We start from the raw sequence: 23,057 nt of genomic DNA, 5'->3' as shown, positions 1-23,057 counted from the left end.
ATAACTATAAAATGTAATTAACCAATCGGGGTCCTTGTAAGAAAGGCAGTAATGTATGCTATTGATCAGTGAACCACTTGCATACACTGTGTATAATAACCCCAGGATAGTAAACTATAATAGGAATGATTCATCTTTGAATTTTGACAGAATCAAGCGCACAGTCACCGCCACCTACACGCCCACTGTCAGCGTCTTCCCCGCCACCTCCCGGTTCAGAGGATGCGTTCATATTTGCCGGACCAGTTGAGAAAGAAGAATATGAGACTGTTCATTTGGAGAGGTTACCGTCTACATTCCGGGCTACAGGTGTGTCTTGTGACCAGCAGGGAAGGAACTTTGCCGTTCTGCAGTCCGATCCGAGAACGAGGTGAGACAAATTTTGTTATGGGACCGAGGGGCATGCTAACAAAAAATATTTACTCTTGATCTTAGGTTTGATATTTCATACTTAAAACTATTAGACTATTCCATTTAAAATCCACACTACCTCTGAAAGATTTTGGATATATCTTGATGGAGGATTATGAATTTCAAATGGAATGAATACATTAGAGGCTCCATTTGTAATGCACTGTCCCTCAGTGGAAGATTCAGGTTTCTCAGAGAGTGTATGAGATTCAAATGGAGCTGCCTGATATGTTCATTCCATTTGAAATTCATACTCCTACTGTGGAAGATATTTCCAAAATCTTCCTCATGGATAGTGTGGATTTTAAATGGAGTAGCCCATTGAGTCAGTTGGATCGATAATAAGTTTCTGCAAAATGGGCCAGTGTAGAGTCAGAAATAGCACAATTTTTTGCTTATACCAAAAACAATCAAAATCTGGATCTTAAAGTGTTCTCATGGCAAAGTTTCCATTATCAATTGGACCAATCAGCAACATTGTTAGAATATTTTCACCACAAAATAAATTGGGGTGAATTATTTGCAAAGCTCCTTTCTGATTGGTGATTAAAGTGAAGATATCATGTAATTGACCAATCAGAGGCAATGTTAGATCGGCAGGTAGTGCTCAGGGGGTTAAGGGAAAACACTGAATGTCATTTGCCACAGTTTTTAACCTAATATTTGTCCTGTTTTTGGTGGGTTTTTTTCAGCTTAACCGATATTCCATTGGTGAGTGAGTCCGAGATGCAGACACATTTCAGTAACCTTTTGAGCGAGGCAGATACGACTGATGTTATTCATGATGTCATCTTCAAGGTTTGTACATTAATATCATCTGTGACAAAGTGCAAATTTTTGTGTGATGTTTGTTTTCGCTTTCCAAGCAGATAACGCGAAAGTAAACACACATATATGTGCCCATCCACCACAAACTGGTCGTAAAGTCAGCATTTTCCATTTTGAGATACAATCAAAAACAGTATTGGATTTCTATGTAAAATATATTAGGAATTTGACCTTTGATGCACTATAACTTCACTTCCAGATGTCTGATGAAGCTGGTTGAAGTGTCATTTTAAAGCTGAAAGCGCATTCTTTCCCAATCTGCAATAAACAGAAAATGATTTAGAGCCGACTTTACTTCCACGTCGTGGTGGATGGTCACATATAGTCCTTTTGTAGGGCAAGGTAAAGGAAATTGAAAATTGTGAACATAAAAAAGTGAAAACAGTTCAAATTTTGCCAAATGCAACATTTGCATGAAAATGTCCACTTTCAGGTTATCAAGTAAAACCTTTTGTTTCTTGTGTATGGGAATACCCTGTGACCATGAGTAACTGAAAGCTAAACTTTTTTCATTTGGATAGAGTGGGTCAGTGGTTAGAATTATTGCTTCTCATGCATGAGGTCCTGGTTTCAATTTCTGTCTGTGGAAAACTTGCTGGTGTATTGACCGGGAAAAATGAAGAATTTAATTAGCTATCCATTTAGAGTCAAGAGAATTCTGTCCTTCAGATGGGGCGTTAACTCTCTTCACGCTGGTGTCGACTGCAGACAACAAGTTTAAAAAAATTCAAAAATCCAAAAATTTCAGAAATGTAAATTTTTAAATGACCATATTTGGAATCAGCATGAAAAATGCATTAAAATGAGTACAAACATGCCTAGTATTGGTTCTGTAGTTCTTAAGATAGCTCTTGATATTTTGAGAAAATTGCAAAGCTTCAACTTTTTCCTTTGACAGCGCATGGCTAGCACGCAGAGCATTAAGCTGTCGGTCCCATGTACATTTACAAACCTGTACATCTAGCTTGCAGTCGGTATCGAGAAGATTAGGGTGTGAACCCCTGACTGTCCTAACCGGTCCTGGTGTTCTATTGGACCCCATTGGAAATAGGCTTCATAAGAGGCTTTCTTGGGTTATCCAGGGTTGTTAAACCCATCCCGAACAAATCAAACTGGTTATTACTTAACATCAGCACTTGATTTGTCAAAGTATTTTTAGATTTCGAAGCTTTTTGTACATAACAAAAATCTTTACCTGTCTTTCATTCCAGATTGGCAACAGAACAATACCAGCCCATAAATATATTCTTTCCCACCGCAGCGAGTATTTCAGAAAGTTATTCTCCCCTCACTCTGACACAGAAAAGAACAACACAGACGCCTCTGCGCATATAGATAACGAAGGCAAGATGACGGTTGACGTGACCGACAAAGCAGACTACGAGATATTTATGCTCATGCTTCGTTACATCTACACAGACACATGCGACGTATTCAAACGAGATTATAAGTACAGATCATCGCATACCGGTAATGTACTACGAGAGGACAACTCAGAACAGGATCTACACATAGGTCTGGATTCTTTGACCATCACAGATTTGAACCGGAGCAGATCGGCATATTCTGTGTACAAAGAGCACCAGGGGTCAAAGAAAGGAGGGAAGGGACACGGAGGAAAGAGGAAGAAGAAAACGGCAGAGAAGGGAGAAAGAGAAGATGCGATGCTGCCAGTGCGATTGGTGATAGAAGTGGCGAAGAAATTTGGTGTTAGTACCTTGGTTAAAAGGTTAGTGATCTAGAGTGAGAAATTCATGTGAATGAACAGGGCTAGAAAACCTCTTATGACCGCCCTTGTAAGCGTGTGTGTACGCTCTGGGCATTTAAGTTAATGTGCATGATTAGATACTGGGACTAGCAAAATCAGCATGTATGTCACTTTGGAACAAGTGTGCAGTCAACACCCAGCAGGTGGTGGTCACTGTGCATCCTCTAAATTCAGTAAATTTTCATCGTCAACCAATTTAATGGGATTATTTTGAAATTTTAAAATGCTTGAAATATCACAAATAAATAGGCCTATGTTAATAAATAATATAAATCGAAGCTAAAACCGTTGGGGTTCAATAATGAACCTCACAAAACTAACCGAGTATATGGAAAATGCCATACGACCAGGCGGTTTCACAAGTTGCCGGCTCTATCATGCCACTCGCCGCCTGGTCAACACCTGTGTGGAGAGGATTCATGTTAAGCTTTACAATTAATACTGAAAACACTAAATAAGTGAAAACACTACATCTCTATCATATAATAATACTTGGTTATGAGGTTATGATAAACACAACACAAAATGAAAATTCTCACTTATGTAACATGTCGTAAATCTAAACCTGCTTATGTTGTGATGACTTGATTGACACAGTCGTGTGCGGCATGTTGTTAGCTCCAATTTGATAACATATTTGCTACAAAAAGCTCTAAATTGATACCAGAAATATACACATGAAATTTGGTGTATTTGTAAAAATTCAAAATTTAAATTTTAACAAATGGAGCATGAGGTGAATTGCATAGCCCCAAGATTACCCAAGTAAATCATGTCACATGTATGTGAGATCATGAAAAACATTGATAAGATCTAATATTTCTATAATATTTTCTATTATATATTTCAGATTGGACCAAGTTAAATACAGAGATGGCCACCTGCAGAACTTTCGACCAAGTGGGAAGAAACTGCGATTTGAGCGTAAACGGTCACCTCACCTGTACTGATGTAGTTCTCCAATCAGACGATGGACAGCTGTTTTCATGCCATAAATGTGTGCTAGTAGCCAGACTGGAGTATTTCCAGAGCATGCTGGGAGCTGGCTGGATTGAGGTGAGTGATGCATGTTTTTCTGTCCAAATACGTCATTTGCTCAAAGTTTCCAGTAATGACACATCTATTTATGAGGATGAATTTGCCATCATTGTGTGAAATTGATCATTGCCAGGTCAGCGGGTTCACGCTATCTGTGTGTGGAACCACAATCAAAATGATCACAACACAAAGTCAGTGGGTTACTAATTTAGATGTGCAAACCAGTAACTGAAATTGAAGACCAAATTAAAAAGACAAGTTTGTGTCTGAAGTCAGGGCAAATGAATGTGCAGTGTGATTGGTTGCTGACCTGCGCCAGTACAGCATTTTTGGTCTGGTTAACAGGACGTCATACATAAACTAGTCTTTTTAATTTGGTCCTCAATTGTAGTAAAAATTTAAATATTATATTGTCTTTACCATTTTGTAACTATTTATTTTGTTGACAGACCTCCAGTACTGATCCACTCAAGCTTCCCATCCCTGGGAAAATCCTGGATATAATCCTCAATTTCATCTACACAGCCAACGCACCATTCATCCATGAATGTCAGGATATTGAATTACTGTGTAACACACTGACCACTGCTGACCAGTTACTAATGACCAGGCTCAAGGAGATATGTGAAGGTGCTTTGGCTGACATGAGTAAGTAAACACCGCCTGATACCATTGGGCTATTCCATTTAAAATCCACACTACCACTGTGGAAGATTTTGGAAATACCTGCCACAGGGGTGGGTATGAATTTCAAATGGAATGAGTACATTCGGCAGCTCCATTTGAATGTCATACACCCTATGAAGAAAGATTCAACCTGAATCTTCTACAGAGGAGGAGAGTTTCAAATGGAGCTGCCTAATGAGCTTATTCCATTTGAAATTCATATTCCCCTGTGGTAATTATTTTTAAAATCTTCAACAGAGGGAGTGTGGATTTTATGTGGATGAGCCCATTTAGCGACCAGACACAATTGGGGTTTTTTTTACTGTTTAGGTTAGATCTATACACTATTACACACTCTGAGACCAAAGTCTATAATAATGAATTGAGATATAAGGAACAAAAAACATAAGAAAATGGACATAAAGCCCATAACTTTGCAATCAATTATGGCATGGACTTGCTCCCGATTCCAGAAAAATCCTAATTCCTCTAGTTAGTTCTAACTGGCAATAAAAAACCAAATTTTGCATGTTGTCTTACAATTGTAGTCCCATTTTACCAAATCATTCACATGAAGGAAAAATCTGTACTACATCCTGGGTTCCCACAGTCCTTGAAAGTCCTTGAGTTTGAAACACCTTTTCAATGCCTTGAAAGTCCTGGAAATTTGCACAAGGTCCTTGAAAGTCCTTGAAAATTGGAATTTTACCTAAAGTATAATTTTGACAAAATTTGGCTTTTGTGTTGTGGTAAGTCCTTGAAAATCATGCTTTTGGACCTTGAAAGTCCTTGAAAAGACCTTGAATTTTAAAGGCTTCAAGGTGTGGGAATATAACAACGTTCTGATCAATTTTTTCATCCTATAGTTACCTTGAAGAATGCAGCAGAATTACTCCAATTTGCCTCTGTGTACCAAGCCACACAGCTATGCATGTACTTGCCAGCAGTTCATAGGGCTCAATTTAGCCAGTCTCTTGGAGGCAAGGGCATTGGAAGTGTTGGATCCAGAGGTGTTGGAAGAACTGACAAAAGCATATAGAGATATGGTATGATATTTTGTCAATTGAGTGGTTTTCCAAAACTTACTCAATCTACTTTTGGTCAAAATCAAAAGCATATACCGTAAAAACTTGATAGTTAGCATAATGTGCTTACTATCAATCACTTTTAAAACATGCAAACATGAAGTGCCCCATCCACAAAAGTATAAAGGGTTTTGAGCAAATCATCGATACACATAGTATGATAGTTATATCACGAACAAGTAAACCTGCAAGCGTGTGTCAACCCCATTAGCTCAATAAGCACCAGACTTTGATACAATTTCATGTTTTCAAAAGATCTTGATAGTAAGCACATATTCTAATTATCGAGTTTTTAAGATATAGCACTCATGATTATAATAATGAATATTGACACTAAGACTATCCCGTATCTTTTACTTTCCCAACCGCTTGCATTACATATTGCATTTCCACTGGTAAAGCAAAACTTAACAAAAGGTGATTTTCTTCTAATGGGTCAAAGTAGATGTGAATTTTGGAAAACCACTCTACAATTGTTTATGCAGTTAAATAGAAGGGATGCTTAACTTAGATGCCCTTTTGGCTAGCTCTTTCATGTATATACTGAGAGAGGTAAGAATTTTCATAAAAAATTGCAATGGCATTCTAGATGACATCTGTTGAGGATTTCAAATACTGTACATGTACCATATTCTTTCCATTAACCCCCTGAACACTACTGTTCATCTAACAGCATTTCTGATTGGTTGATAAAACTTGAAATGCTCATTTCAATTGCCAATTATGTCTAGGCTTTAAACTCTTTATGGTCAAACTTGCATTTGCAGGCGATGTAATTAATTAATACCCACTGTGATTGGTTCAAAATTGGACACAATATTCATTTTGGCCAATCAGCAGGTAGTTCTCATGGGGTAACACTCATGGCTATGACCCCAAGTTTGAAAATCTGGAAAAAGAATAAAAAAAAAAAAAGAATACCAACCCTAATTTTTTGAATTTCTATAAAAAGTTTGGGTTTTGTGTTCAGAATTGTTGACATTCTGAAAAGTTTTGTAAACATTACATCTTTATTATGATTGATCTATAACTAAAGAAGCACTTAAATTATGATTTCCCAAGAAAGATAAACACTGCTTTCTTTTCCTTTCTGTAAATTCAGTTGCCATCCATGTGTTACCGCGTGATCACTCCATACTATGGTGGCCCAGATATAAGCTACATAGACTCTGAAGATCCATCTGACGAGGAAAGTAGCCTTCGTGAGGAGGATCACGACGGTGGTGAGATGACGCAAATTGAGAACCAAGGATCAGCTAATAATATGGAGCAAATTGCCAAGAAGGCTCGTGTCAAGAGAAAAGGAAGAAGGAGGACTTCTAGTTCTGGGAAACGTAATAGTGTCTCCATAAGCGAGAGTATTGAGGATTCGCACCGGTTGTTATGGAGACACAAGAAAAATCTGTTAGTGGAGATGATTCAGTAAAGCATATGATATCACCAGAAAAGGGGTGTTGAATGATGTAGAAAGAAAGGCAGACAAAGTGAAGCCTCCATCTTACCTGTTGCCATGGAAACTGATGAATTGGGTGGTGGAGAACAGGAAATAGAAGGTCATGAGAAAATGGTGCAGGAAGGAAAGACTACTGAGGAGGTAAGTTTGATTGATAATGGAATTGAAAAGAACACAATGTATTAAAGGCTGGGGATCTAATCCACAGCCTCATTCCCTCCAAATTAACTCATCAAAACTGAGATTTTGGCATCTGAAGAAGGCTCATATTTTTTCTCATAACCATCTTGTGCTCAATTATTACTTCTTTATACCTAGAAGTTCTTTCATGGAAAATAATGGCGATCTTAAGCTTATCTCTAATATTTTTAATGACTAGTTTTTGTCAAAAATTAGTCCATGATTGTTGACAATCAGGAAATTGTCCATATTGTTTTGTTTTAACAACTTTAGAAAAATGGTATTCCTGTTTTGCACCAATTAGGTTGCTCCTTCAGCAGGAATGTGGATAAGGAAAGGTGACAAAGACTCCTACATGACTCCTCCAAATACACCACCAACTCCTAAAGGAAGCAAGCAGGTTGCCTACAGGACTACGCCTTCCAAGGCTATCACACAGCAGCTTAGCATCTCTACAACATCTCAATCAGTGGAACATCAAACCAAGGCTATGTCACCTAGAACATGGGGATGGCAAAGGTACCTATATAGATGGCTGAGAATAAGATTGCTTTAATTGAAGACACAATTGAAAAAAAGATTAGTTTGCTCAGGAAACTCGAACGATTTGTTTACAGTTTGTCATGATGGTTGAGTTTCTGTATAAGGCGGTAAAACAACATGCCTTATAGTTACTTTTACACCAGCAAGCATACAAACTGTCTCAAAAGTTAGGTCTTAGTAACAGGAAACTTTGAGTGAGCACTTTTTAAAAATTTGTCCACTGGAAGCAAAACTGACCCACCACTTAACTTTCCATTGCAGCCCTGGCTCATCTACTCCTGATCCAACTCTGAGTGATTTACGTAACATCATGCAGTCACAAGCCAGCGTGTCATCATCGTCTTCAACAACTCCTAATAAGAAATCATCCTCATCAGGAGCGCCCTCAATGAAGTCACCTGGTGTTACCATTGGTAAGAAGTCTCAGAAGCAGCGGAAGAAGAATTAGCCGTCCAGTTTGCAGCGGCCGAGGTAGCATTGCCAGTGTCCGGCAGTGGGGATGCAGTGGTGACGGAGGAGAGGCCACCCTCTTGTCCTTGGTATGTATAATACTTTTGCACATAATGATAATACACACTGGGTTTAGGATTTAAAGAATAATGGTATTGCTTTTAGCCTATGTTGTACATCTGTCACCTCATGATGTCCATAGTTTTAGCAGACATTTGTCAGCTCTCCTTTCTAAGATCACAAAAATATTGGATGTTTTTGGAATTCTGCTGATGTGAATAAAGAATTAAAATGCTAAATGTTTGAACCAGAAACTTTTTAAATCATATGGCGTCATCAAAAGAACTATCCTGATTGTAGACAAAATATTATCATCACAGCATCACCATCTGCAGAAAAAACGCTAGTTGACCTAGCGAAAAATTCCAGGTGAACGAAAAAATAGTGTTGTGTAGTGTTGAATCTTTAATCAGAAATGTTTTGCTTTTTTTCCTCCCAAAGGGCATCAGTTGCCAAGCCAATTGCATCAGTAACATCCTTGAAGAAGTTACAGGAAGAAGAGGTCAAAGGTCAAGCTAGCAGCAGTAAATGGAATGTGCCAAAACGAAGTCAAAATATCCCAGTGCCGAATGCACAAGTGCAGATCAGGTATGCATAAAGCTAACAGATAAAATTAAAAGAACATGTTAAACTGAAGGTCAAAATTGACAGATCATGGTTCATTATGATTATGAATGAAGGTTGAGATGGGTGGGCAATAACCTGCAATTTTATCTAGTCCCCTACATATTTGTGATTTATTTAATATTCATTATGTGATAAAGATTTAGGGGGATTATATCGAGATTCAGGTTCCTGTAAAAGTGGACATTTTGGCGCTACATTTATTTTTGTGTTTCAAGTTGTTACCAAGAAAATAACAATACACTGAATATATTCGTTTTGTGTATAGATCAATGAAAGGAAACTTGGAATCAAACATTTTAAAACAAGGGAAACAGTTTATATTTGGCATATCGCTAAAATTAATCGCACAAAAGTTTCCACTTTTACTGTATCAGATCCTATTTATCAGACTATTCATGTGTTCAAAGTGACTGTTACAAAAATATTTTGGTTGGGGTTTAATATAGAGCAGACTTTCTCAATTAAATTTTGTGATGTGACATTTTAACATTATGGGAACTAAAAATGCTCCACTGTTAACAAAAGCAAGGCATCTCTAGACTGACGCTGGCGGATCAAACATTTTAAAACCAGGGGAACAGGTTATATTAGGCATATCGCTAAAATTAATCGCACAAAAGTTTCCACTTTTACTGTATCAGATCCTATTTATCAGACTATTCATGTGTTCAAAGTGACTGTTACAAAAATATTTTGGTTGGGGTTTAATATAGAGCAGACTTTCTCAATTAAATTTTGTGATGTGACATTTTAACATTATGGGAACTAAAATGCTCCACTGTTAACAAAAGCAAGGCATCTCTAGACTGACGCCTCCAAGTCAGACTGAGAAATCTGTCTAGCACAGAGACTCGTTGTTTTGCACCTCGCTTATGGTTATTGATCATGATGTTTTTCTCTTGTTTCAGCTATGGTGTTAGATCACCGCCTTCAAGACGGACCTCAGAAGGAGAAATGCTTGCAAATAGGAGTGGTGCTACATCTCCAGAGAGCCCATCAGAATACCATAAGTAAGAACAAGATTCTATTCCAATCAATATTGTTCAGTGTTACCAGAGTTTAATCTAATGCAATCCCAGAATGCACTGCCAGCTATTGCTGCATGCCATCAACCACAAGCTTAACAAGAGCACCAATGGTGCTGTAGCTCAATTGTTTCTGGAAAGTCATGTGATTGAAACTAAATGTGTTATTTGCATTATAGTATTGTAGGTGAACAGTATCAAAATTTTATTATCAGTTACCATATTCAACTTTATTAGTGGACTGGGCTTTTACTAGTACCTGTTGAAACAATAGAAAAAAAGTGAAATTGAAGTATGGGTAGAGAATGAAAACAAAGGTCCAGATTAGTGAGGACTGCATTTTAATTTTTGCGAGAGAGGCTATTTAGATCAGAAAACATCTCAACTCAACCTAGACTAGTAATAGTATACAAATTTTACATGCCTATGAGTGTGATAGTACAAAAAAAAATATCATGAGGTCAAATTTTTACTTTTCTATTTCACGAGGCGTAACCGAGTGAAATAGATCAGTCCAAATTTTACCAAATGATATATTTTACTATTACACGAATATTAACATGTAATATTTGTTTTATATCATGAAATCACATGGTTTCTTTTCACGGCTATAATTTGGTTCACCTCAAGTTTGGTAGTGACGTCAATGTTTTTTAACGATTGAGCCGCAAGCGTGCTGACCAGCCGCCCATGTATGCGAGCGTGGAGACTCCGCGCGTTTAACTTTACGTCACTACCGAACTTGAGGTGAACCAAATTATAAAGACACTGTAATCATGATATAATAAAAACTATCACACGGCTAAAGTCACTGTAATCATGATATAATGACCAATATTTTGACCTTGTCCTTGTGCAACTTGGATGAAATTACGGCCCTATAACTTGGAAGCCGTTGCTGCACTGATTCTATCAGAGCAGTTTTCCATGTGATTTGATTTTGTGTTGTAATTATTTTTCTTGTATTTTCCTCTCTTTACTCTCTCTCTCTTTGCTACAGCCCATGGCAACAAGGTCACACATGTATGGTTGCAAAATCACCACCTACAGCGCCCTCTGTGAGCTTCTCAAATATCTTAAACGTCGGAGGCAGAGCAACGTGAAAACTGGAACAAATGCTTAAAAAGTCCTTCTCCCTCATCCAGGTAGGTTGACATTAAATGGTGAATGATAGAGCAGAGATTGTGTTTAAATATTATACTTGGACAGACATACCACGCTGTCCCATTCTGCAGTATAAGGATATGAGGGGAGGTCTTTGGACAGCAAAGTTAGTGTAGTTCCTCAAAGGGTGAGATACCTGGTCTACCCCTATAGGTTACAGTAACAATTCTGAGGATATGAGGGAGGTATTTGGACATCAAGTTTAGGTCCTCAAAGGTTGGGTATAAGTCTTCAAAAACCAGTGTACTTTGAAGTTTAGGTCCTTAGTTTAACCAGTTAAACCAACACACCCCACACACACATCCCCTCTCTCCCCTGTCTTCATTTATGATGTAATCTGTATCCCCTTACATGTTATCATGTTGGTCAGTAAGTATAGGTCATCAAGGGTTGGTATAGGCTCAAAAAGCAGTTTGCCATCAAGTTTAGGTCCTTATACGTGTCGTTAAATCAACGCGTGTCATTTATGAGACTCTATTGTTGTCATTACAGGTGGAAGAAAGAGCCATAGAAGAATTGAAGCAGATGTATAAAGTAACGGAGTGTGTAGATGAGTACATCACAGTGGAAAGGGTTGGGGTTGTGGTTGCTATACCAACATGGAAGAAAGGCAAGAGATAAATGTGATGCAATCAAGCAAAATGAGTCGGATGTCGGGAATATCAATTTTGAGATATAAGCAATAATAGTATTCAAGTATATTTTATTGTTCTGGGCAACACTAAAATGGCTATATCTCTGGAACCATAAGTCTAATTATGATTTTCAGCAAAATATAACTCTGAAAATAGCTCATATAATGAAATTGAAAACTGAATTTTGATTTTGATCAACATCATACTCATTTTGCTTGGATCGCATTACAAATGCTCTTTGCCTGGATGAGACATGAAGCTTTATGATGGGTGGGATACTATAGGCAAAATATCTAATTCTCGATCATGAGAGCCAACTTGGTAACGCCAGATATTTGTGTCGAGCAAACTATGCAAAGACCATACGCTTATGGCGCAAGTAAAGCTTTTGAGAAATGACCAATCACAGTTTCCAATATGGTCATCGCTAGGCAAAATCACGGTTCAGTCATGTAGGTCACACGATCATCATGATCATGCACATTCCAAGAAAAGTACACTGGCGCTTGGAGGTATATCCTCTCATGATCAAGAATTAGATATTTTTGCGTGTAGTAAAAGAAATGTTAATGGGATTCAAAAGAAAATAAGGGATTACTGATGACTGCATTGATGGATTTACCTGTATGTGTTGATGCGATCAAAGCCAATGAGTCTTATATCGTTTATGTACTTTTTCAGTAAATCCCATAAACTTTTGCGGATAGACCTGAGATGACGTCATTTGGCAAACATCGTTTAGCGCATTTGAAAGCCGTGAAGTGAGCAGTTGATGTGCGCATCATCATGATGACATCACATGTCTACCCGCAAAGGCTTATGGGATTTACCAAAAAAGGTCTGTAATGATTGATTTTGAGTTATTGGCCAAAAAAAGTGCTCATTCTTTCATTTCTTATTAAGACATGAATTTAATATTCCACACAGGAGGCTTAATTTCTGTTTGCAACAATAATGGTTAGGGTGTAGGGTTTAGGTTTAGCGTATCGCAGCCCATTATGGTTGCAAAAAGTCTATACTCCATAGGGAGTTTAGCTTTCAAATTGAGTTACCCATCCAGGTTTGGGTTACCCTGTGTGGAATATTAAGGTCATGTCTTCCATAGGGAGTTATAGATTTCAACTGGAATAGCCCATTGATTCAGTTAATTGACATTTAAATACTAAATTGTGATTTCTACCAAGACAGATGAACTATGATTTTAGTTTCAAATTATGTTTAGTTATTTATCATTTCAAATGAAACAGAAGGCTCAGGCCTGAAGTTTCAAGTACTAGTATTCAGTTTTATTTTAAATGGGGTGAGGTTTGAAATTTTTTTGAAATTATCATTTGTTGAATTTGTAACAAGCATTATCATTTGTTGCTTTTGTAAGTTTAAACACATTTTTGTTTTCTCTGTATTGGCAAAGGTCATCCGTAATTTGGGCGTGATAAGGTTGATGTACGGTCATTTTCATTATCATTCATTATTTGTATAATGTAGTGTTTTATTTTCTAAAATTTAGCTGTTTACAAAAACACATAGATGTTTTGGCGCATGTGATATGGTTGATTATTTATGGTTTGTCCTAAGTGTAAGAGAGCACCAAATACTAATATGATTAGCATTAGGGTTAGGATTAGGATTTAGCATTAGGGTAAAGTTTAGGTTATGATTAGAGTTAGGATTTGTTTGGTGTTCTCTTACACGGAGGATACACCTTATTTATTTTGATTGACAATCATTTCAACATGTTTAATTTTGATAAGTACTGTTTTATTTTGAAATATATGTCACAATACACAAATTCAAATCTGTAAATAACATCGCATATACTTCCTTCTTGAATTGGTCAGTAAAAGAAGCAGTATCTACAAGAAAGTAGCAGGAAACAATGCATCTTTATTTGCGAGGAGCAGTGGTGACACTCAGAATTTTTTTTTTCGGGGGAGGGGGATCTGAGGAGAGGAAAATATCAGCAAATGTGCATGATAGTTGACAAAATAGTGGGATTTTCAGTTTTAGTTTTACTTTGGGGAAACGGGGAATCTTAGTATTGTTTTTGTGGGAAAATATGCTAACCCCTTGAACCGCTACTAGGAGGTGGATATTCTTGAAGCGGTCAGCTCAAGTTTTTATGAGGGAATCGAGAGGTAGATAATTTTGAAGTGTGTGCTTCTCAATAGGGCAGTTTATGCTTGTATATGCTTTATGCTTAACAAAGCAAATGCTGGGAAAAATTATCGAATAGGGTGCAACGTGCTAGACTTGAGTCCAGTCCTCGTTTACATAGTTTAGGGTTAGGGTTTAGGGTTGGGGTAGGGCAGTCTTGTAATAAGACTAGTAGAGTTGCACCCTATTCGGTAATTGCTCCAAATGCTGTATTTTTACGTGATTGGGTATAATTCGAGACCAAATCAAAAGACAAGTTTAAGCGTCGATATCAGGGTTAAAGGCGCGCAGTGATTGGTTGCTGACCTGCGCAGTACAGCATTTTCAGTCTGGTTGACAGGGCATCATATTTAAAACTGGTCTTTAATTCTGTCTCAATTAAACATTGTCAGTTGACAATTGAACTACTGTTAACTTAGAGACAGAAGGTCCTATCTGCAATAGCTGCCCTATAGACATTTTGAAAAAGTCTGCATTATATAATGTGCACAATCTCAACATATGACATCTGGCAACTATTACGTGCGTTGTGCAGGAAAAAACGTCCTATGTATTTTGCAGCCTTGAACATGTTTAAAACAAAACTGCCAAGAGGTTACATAGGAGGTTTTGCTTTAAAAACATGTTCAGGGGCCAATGACACATTTTTCCTCCCAAACGACAATTTTCAGGTAGGGCTTTCTTGACCTAATTAAACCCTGGAGTATTGTATGTATATACATAATTTATTTTATACCATCAGTTTTATCTCCCAAACCACTCCAAAAATATATAAATAGTGTAGACAAAAACAGCATATCTTGTCCGATTCACGCACATGTATTAAAAACTGATCAATAATCTGCTATTTTGCATTGCTGATTTACACTAATAAATTGTTTGAACAGTACACAATATTTGGTGGTGTTTGAAGACATTCTGAGCTTGTATTTAGTAAGTTATGAAGCATGAGAGCCTATAGTATCTTGACTCACGTTGAGTCGGTGTTGGCCACAGGTTTAAATCACTAGCATTTGCTCAAAGCGCTGGAGTACAGACTGAAGTTCCTGACAAGTGGGAAGTGACCCCATATTTGGGCACTGGGGTAAGCTGAAAACATGGGGTTGCAACTTGCAAGATTATTTATTGATAAGGCAAAAAAAATGTTTTCTTGCCCTCAGCGACCGACCGAAAAAATAGAAATCTTGGGTCAAGTTTTTCTTCTTTTTTCTCAATCACTTTTTTTTTTTCAATCAAAAGAAACCTTAAATTTGGACAGGTTTATATTTGTTATTTACTGGTTTTATCTATTAAATGCATATTTGATTAAAACAAGAAGTATTTCCATTTAAATTCAGTCCAAAATGCAAAATTTATCAATACTAGCCTTTTCAAAATGGGGGGGGTGGGGAGATGGAGAAAGAAGTCATGACAAAACAAAAAGATAGACCTACCTACCTTCTCGACATTTTTGTCTTGGAAGGGCAACCAAACAATGGCCTACGATGGATTGTGAATGATGTGACTCAATTTTAAAATGGAGTCGCAAGTGAATAGACTTCAATAAAATGGGGTCACGTTCAGAAAAAGGTTGGGGTGGAAATGGTTTAACAATCGTTACTAGAGAGAGTCTGGTACTGGTATGTACTATTATAGTCTTGCTTATTTGTGTGGAATTTCCCAAGGTAAAATAATCACACTATAGGCCTATATCATATCAAAACAAATTTATTTACCTCATGTATTTAAAGCCTTGCATGAAATGTAAGCTGTAGAATGTTGTTAAGTAATTTAATACATTGTATGATAAAATTTCATTTGAAATGAAGTATTGCTGAATTTTATTAAAAGATCTATTGACCTCATTGTAAAGTTCTTAAACTATTTAATAAAGTTGTATTATAAAAAAACAAATTGTTGAACAAAATTGAAACATTTGTCGATTTTCTTTTACTGAATATAGTATTTTCTTTTAATGAATAGAGTATTTTCTATTTTCTGCAGCAGAAAATTATTCCTTGCCCATTGTTGAAATTACTAAATGACAGAGCTTTAAAGCCATACTGCACGTATTGGTTATTTTTTTTATCCAAGGCTGTTTTTCTGGCATTTCCCAGTCTGGGAAATAATAGCAATTTTACGAATGGGCAAAATGTTATGTGCAAAACTCATTGAAAATGTGGAATTTTGATGTCAAAATGTGTGCATCAATTTGCAGATTTGGTGTAAATTTCTAAAAAGAAATAAGGTCATTGGGTGTAAGCTGAAAAGGGGGTCATTGCCGTGAGAGTTTGCTTCCAAAAAGGGTCTAGTGACAGGACCATGGCGCATACAAATATAATTATGGGAGTGGCCCCCCGAGCCTACTTCAGAATTATTTGAAAGGGGGTGGTCATTGGGTGACAACAAACAAAAATGTTATTATGTGAGAGGCAGTTGAAAATGGTGTTTTGTAATGTGGCTGCATATCCACCCATTTTGAGTGAATGCCCCCCCCCCCCAATATTTTGGCGATACCAGAATACTATCTGGATATTTGAAGAAATTCCAAATTGTGTCAATGACAACCAATTTTTAGTGTTCCCACTCCAAATGACCCCCATTTTCTTGGAGACCACACTGAATGACCCCCTTTGAACAAAATCCCCATAGATAGACCCTAATGTCCAGGCCTGTACACAGGGGGGTGCGATATGCAAAAAGTTCCACAAATTTAGTTTTTTACGCTTTTTGACAAAAAGGTCCAAATTTTGGGAAGAATGTCCACTTTTTTCAAAATCAGCACCCCCAAATGAAATCCTCATGTCACCGGACCTGCTAATGTACTCGGTGAATTTGTGCAACTTTGAAGTCCATGTATTTACGTAATAAATTTATAAGAATTTCTAAAAGTACATTTTTTTTTTTTTTTTTAAAACCAAAATTTTGGTTTTCTAAATTTTATAAGCTAACAGATTTTCATTATTTCAACACATTTTAGAAATTGCCACTCAGCCAAAGTAGATAATTTTATTTTCTCTGATTATGTGTCTGTAATATTAGTTACACAGTAAAGTTCAAAACAACATTTCACTACCCCAAATTTTTTTTTTTAAATGCACATACACTTCCCTCTACCAAAACTAACAGTGACTTCATTCTTTTTACCTATGCTAAATTACATGTATATATCTATGTAAATTATCAATCGTTTGAAATGCACTTTTATTTGTAATTCCTGGTCTTTCATTTCGGTCAAAATAATTGAGCTTAATTGTAACACCAGTATTTACCCTCCAACACTGACACAAATCGAACAATCACAATATAATTATGTCTCCCTAAAATACATCCATAAATTTTAGCATTCCCTCTAATTTTTTTCTTCCATGGGAGACATCCTATGTGAAACTTCCGAAAAGAAGTAAAATTAAAGCAACAGTTGCCATGTTTGAGGCCTATCTTCTCTTTTAGCCCCCCAAAAAAAAAATGTTTGAGCTTTTTGCACACACTCCATCAAATTCAAATTTCAATAATGCAATTTAATTTTGGGCTAAAATAGAATAATCTGAAATTGAACATTTTATGAGTCATCTATCCAAATTTGTTACTGCCACTGCAAGATCTAAGTTTGTGAAAACTTACAAAGGTCCATTTTCTGCTAAAAGAGCCATCAAAGTGCGTTTGGGGCATAAAGTCCACTAACGGTGTTTTTGGTTTGTTTTTTTACATCAATGCCAATTTCTCCCCCCAAAAGTCTACATTTTGGCAAATGAAAACTTGCTTGGATGACATAATTTACAGTCTCCGGTCCCAGTAAATTATTTTCTCTGATTTGAGGGCACATAAAGAAAATTACACAAATTTTAGTACATATGATGATAACACAAAACGGTGAGAGAAATAAAGTTTGGAATGTGGATCATACTATAATGCTGTCCAAGACCCACATTTGCAAATCAATTTGCAAATCAGTGCCATATTGCTTAGAAAGATTGTGAGCTTAGAAATGTGATGTTGATGGCCTAGGCTACAGTACTATTTAAAGTAAGTACTCCACTCCAACGAAAACATCAAAATAAAAACGGTCCACACATGCATAGCACCTGGGAAATAAATAAAATTACATATCGGATGATACATTTAATTTTCCTTTAATGGAGAAGGAGAAGTTTTATGTGTTAGATTATTTTGGTTTAGTTGGGTTTGACACGCTAGTGTAGTAGCAGGCAGGATATTTTGCACAAGTCGCCATCAGTTTCATAAATGTGTGCCAATTGCTTCCCCTTTCTACCAGCCAACCTGCCATCCAAGGCATAGCTCAAAATCTTTCAGACCAATTTATAATTATCTAAAAGTTTTGATGGTCACAAAAAATTTATGATGATATATAAAATGAATATGATATTGCAACTTTCATTTGTTATTTCATGTAAAATGATTGTTTAAATTGTACCACAAGCTACCACATGAAATCATAATTTAAGTCCAAATGATTATACCAAATTTGTGAATGTGCCAATTTACATGCTGCCCTCAAGATTGACTTTAGTTTCAGAACTTTTCAACACCCTAGAACAAATAATGGATTTACTGAAAATTGCATACGCTGATACCCGTGTAAACGACAGGCTTTCACAACGATAGGAATCGATTGGAACTTCAAAAACGCCCAGCACCAGTCGAAACAAAAAAAACAACAACAGTGAAGGTATGCAGTTTGTTTACGAATTTAGGCGAAAGGTGTGCAACTTTGGTGACTTTTACACAATGTTACATGGATGATGTAAGTTTTACATTGTTTATATGTTTGGAAACAACTGTGGTAAGTACAGATATATCGACTGTGCTTTGCCTGCTTTGGTAAATGAAGTAAGGATGAGGAGGAGTGCGTGGATGTTTCAAGCAAGTGAGGTATGCATGCATGCCATTGCCCGATTTAAGCTTATCATCATCTGGTGTAGACTATACTAAAATGCAGAAAACCTTTGACGAGCGCGTATTGTAAGGATACACATCGCGTATATACTGCGTTGCACGCACTTGTCTCTGATTGGCTGCTAAGATGAAATTTATGAATGAACTGTGCGCCCGTCTGCGTTGTTAGCGCCCGAATTTGCAACATCACGGTAGTCGCGCTGTAAAGGTTTGCTGCATTTTAGTATAGTCCGATTATCGCACTTTCAGTTTCCCACGCGTTTGAGCGGGAATTGGATTGCGTGCTTTTTCGATGTCTAGTGAGCAAATTTCTTCAATATTTTGAGAAAATGATGTCAAATTTTCTATTCTGTATTGTTTGGTAATAATGTCTTTTGCCAATAGTATGTTTAAAGTTGTAATTTTGTGTTTTTGATCGCAAAGATCGGATATTTTAGTTCACGATTCAATTCTGAACCCTTTCAAGAAGGGTGCCGATTTCGCAGAACTTTGACGATAATTTTGCCTTTTTGGACACTAAAATGCTTTCGATCCTTAATTTTGTTTCAACCGAGTCTTAAATTTGCAAGCACAATACGGTTGGTACCACTTATATACATTGATGAAATTTTAAAGATTTTTTTTCAAGTTTCTAACCGGCGCAAATCGTTAAGTGTGTATTTCCCATTGACATCCAAAATGGCGTAAGCCAGTCCTCAATATACATAGGTACGGCGTATATAGGACTGGCAAGCGAGTCTAGTGTAGACTGCGGAACTCAGTCCTCAATGATAGTCAGTCATTTATCTTTTGGTCGTTATATGACTATTATTTGCATCTGGTGATGATCATGTGTGATAGTACAGTAATAAGTATTAATACTGCAGTAACTGCACTATAGTATAATATTTCGCTCTGTAAACCTTTGAGAGCATTTTTCTGTGATGTTAACAGGTCTTGTGCCTCTAAAGCATAGCATCGTCAATTGTGTACTTACATGTAAGTAAGTTCTAAGCTTTTTGCTTTCATGTTGGCAACATTTGCAACACGTATGTCGATTTATTATGTACTGAGAGATGTTAATTCTGCCGCCACACTATCATGACTATGACTATTTCATGATTTAGCGGTACAAAAACAAACCTTGACTAAGCTTAGATTATATATAGTTAAACACAGTTGATAGTCAGCTAAATTTGCCCACCTGATAGTCGAATAACGCACCAAAATAACTGACTAGACATTTATCATACATGTAACTTGTAAGAAAAGTACTGTCTGATGTACTTTCGAGAATCAAGTTTCAAATTTGCATATAATGTGCAGGGGTCAAATTTGTTTAAAAATTTAAAATTCATCATAATCATGATACTTCCATATAGTGATATACTAAAGCACTATAAAAAGTGCTATACAAATGCAAAATTGGGTAGCAGATACTTCAAAATAAGGAGCAAACTGCTAGATGCGACACAGCCTAATTCGAACCCTGATAATGCGCATGATAGTTACACATTTGATACTTTTGTCTTTCGATTGGGACAGCGGTGACATTTTTTGCACCAGATGTTATTTATTGTGTTTATGTTGAAATTTGGATGAAAGTTATTTACAATGTTTAGATGAGTCGACTGTATCTTTTGATTTAAATTGACCTAAGGCTAAGGCCCTTCACAATTGATTCTTAGTTTCCCTGTTTCATGGTTGGAAACCTTGAGGATGTGGGTGACTTTTAATTATTAATTATCTATTATTTTCTTTTATTTTAAAAAACAAGTGGTAAACCTATATCAACCCGCTTAAGCAAGGAACATGCATTTTATTTTACAACTATCTGTTTGATTTTATGCATAATGGTACAGTTATGTTCTTTGTTTATTCATCATTATTCAAAAATAGTTGATATGATCAAAGCCAGAAAGTAGCAAATGGGAGTCATTAAAGTTATTTTAAAGAGAAAAAATCCAAAATATAAATAAAATAATTAAATATTTTGCAATTCTCTACTTTGGATGCGGCAGGAAACAGGAAACTAAGAATCACTTGTAGAAGGGCCTAATTTCTAAAATTTTGTTGAAAATGCAATTTTAGCAATATTTTTGATGTGATCACCTATCGTGATCGGCTTGTGTTTACTTCTGAACTTCCATTGCTTAACACAGTGTCATGCTTCAGCGAATCCGACTAGATTTTGAATGTGAAGTATCAGTGAGCAAATTTATAGCTAGACTTCTCAAGCAAGGGGCAGTTTTATCTGCTTGAAACAATTCTTCTTTTTCTGTTTGATTTTGTGTACATCTGTTTATGTGCATAGTGCTTTCCATCACTTCTAGTGTACTTTTGCATTGTTTTCCTGACAATTCTGTGGGTTCTGGAATGGGCAATTTTTGGCCATCAATAGTTATAATTTGGATTTTGGTTTATCGTGTCTAGTGCACTTTTTTTTATTCCCATTGATCCCTGTTGTTTTTGCAGGTTTAACACTTCTGTGTGGGCCTTGGAACTGGTAATTTTTGACTTCAAACTTTACTTCTATGCCTAAATCTGTTTTTTTTTCTGGACACCTGTGTACCATCTAGCCTGTATTTACTTGTTTCACCACATCGTGGTACCTTGCTGTTTTTCTTTCCCATTTAATTATACAGTAATTATCACGAGTGTTTTTCATGACCAGTATCATCCTATTGTTGCATGTAGTTGGATCCTTGGAACATTTTATAAGCTTTCATACTTGGAAATGTGTACATACAGTAGGTTTGTTGGCATGAAATGATTAGACTTTGACCAGAGATTCTGGTACAAAAATTACAATATATAAATGCAATGTGTACAACTACCCAGCAAACACAAGAATGTGGGGAAAAAACATTATAAAATGTGATAAAAACCTTTTTGTTTTGGTCAAAATGTTTTACATTTAGTATGTCTGAGTTATAGAAAGGTAATGGACACATTTTAAAAACATTTATTTTATATAAAAAACACATTTCAAAAATGTTAATAAAATGTTATCTTGCAAGATGTTTTGCAAAATATTTTGTCAAAACTTATTTACAGTACTGCAAGTTAAAATGATTTGCATCAAGATGTATAAATTTTATTAAAGGGCGCTGGGGGTATGAACGCTTTGGACAGTATTTTGGGGGACAAGGAGAGCACATCAGATATATCGAGATTGCATTCTGAATCACCAAGAATGTCCTTCTGATATAAACTTGATTTTTGAAATTCAGCGATAATAATACACATTTTAATGGGAAAATGATTAAAGAAATTGATATTTTTAATATTTAACGTTGAAAGTAAACTCAAATAAACTATCTCAAATCTCATAATAGCATGTAATTCTGGATGAAAAGTTGATTTATATTAAATTGAACATTTTGACCTATGCGTGATGAAGATATGGATTTTATTCCTCAAAACACCAACAAAATTAGTTGTCTTTGAGGGAAAAAATGTATATCTTAAATATAAAAGGTCAAAATTTTCAATTGATCATTGACTTTTCATCCCAGCTACATGTACATACAGAAATTTTTTTTAAATATCCATTTTTAATAATTCAGTTATAAAATTTGTATCATTATGGTTAAGGACGTTTTCTCAGATTCAGAATGCAATGTGATACGACGTCAAACACTCTCATGTCCCATAAAAATACTGCCGAAACTTTCCTTATCCAGGGCCCTTAAAACATTTTTTATGCCCTTTATATAACTTGACATTGAAAAGTTTTTGTAGAACATTTTGAGCTTGCTAAGGTATATGACTTGAAAAGGTAAATCTCTGGGTTGGTTGGGCCCAAGTGGGGAGACAGGGTTTTTTGTTTTGTTTTTTTTTTAGTTATGCTGTAAGAATCACCACTATTATTGCACTCAATTCATTGGGATCATTAAGGTCTGTGACCTTTCTAATGAAAAATAACAGTTGTAATTAGAAGTCCACACGCTCACCTTTTGCTATGGATCTTTCCCGCATATCTGTTGTTATTAACCCTCGGGCATTCCTCAAAATTATTTCAGCTTAAGCAGAATTACAACGAAATTGGATAACTTGATCCCAAGGCGTGTTCCATTGAATTGCTTTTATGTT

The 23,057-nt window shown here is 36.2% G+C and overlaps 1 protein-coding gene across 1 annotated transcript in view; it reads left to right on the top strand.

The window, feature by feature from the left end:
- The window catches only part of LOC140140378 (inhibitor of Bruton tyrosine kinase-like), a 66,342-nt gene extending 52,361 nt beyond the window's left edge, over positions 1-13,981 (top strand). The window contains 18 exon segments of the mRNA XM_072162138.1: positions 151-370; positions 1,104-1,209; positions 2,451-2,968; positions 3,858-3,951; positions 3,953-4,063; positions 4,495-4,693; positions 5,578-5,639; positions 5,641-5,757; positions 6,899-7,218; positions 7,264-7,390; positions 7,734-7,948; positions 8,234-8,274; positions 8,394-8,511; positions 8,924-9,070; positions 10,018-10,119; positions 11,135-11,228; positions 11,259-11,279; positions 11,791-13,981. Of these exon segments, the coding sequence (XP_072018239.1) occupies positions 151-370; positions 1,104-1,209; positions 2,451-2,968; positions 3,858-3,951; positions 3,953-4,063; positions 4,495-4,693; positions 5,578-5,639; positions 5,641-5,757; positions 6,899-7,218; positions 7,264-7,390; positions 7,734-7,948; positions 8,234-8,274; positions 8,394-8,511; positions 8,924-9,070; positions 10,018-10,119; positions 11,135-11,228; positions 11,259-11,279; positions 11,791-11,919 (2,741 nt within the window). The 3' untranslated portion in view covers positions 11,920-13,981.
- The last annotated feature ends 9,076 nt before the right edge of the window (positions 13,982-23,057 follow it).

This window comes from Amphiura filiformis, chromosome 19 (assembly GCF_039555335.1).
Source record: "Amphiura filiformis chromosome 19, Afil_fr2py, whole genome shotgun sequence".
NCBI lineage: Eukaryota > Metazoa > Echinodermata > Ophiuroidea > Amphilepidida > Amphiuridae > Amphiura > Amphiura filiformis.
This window is presented reverse-complemented; position numbering and strand designations above follow the sequence as displayed.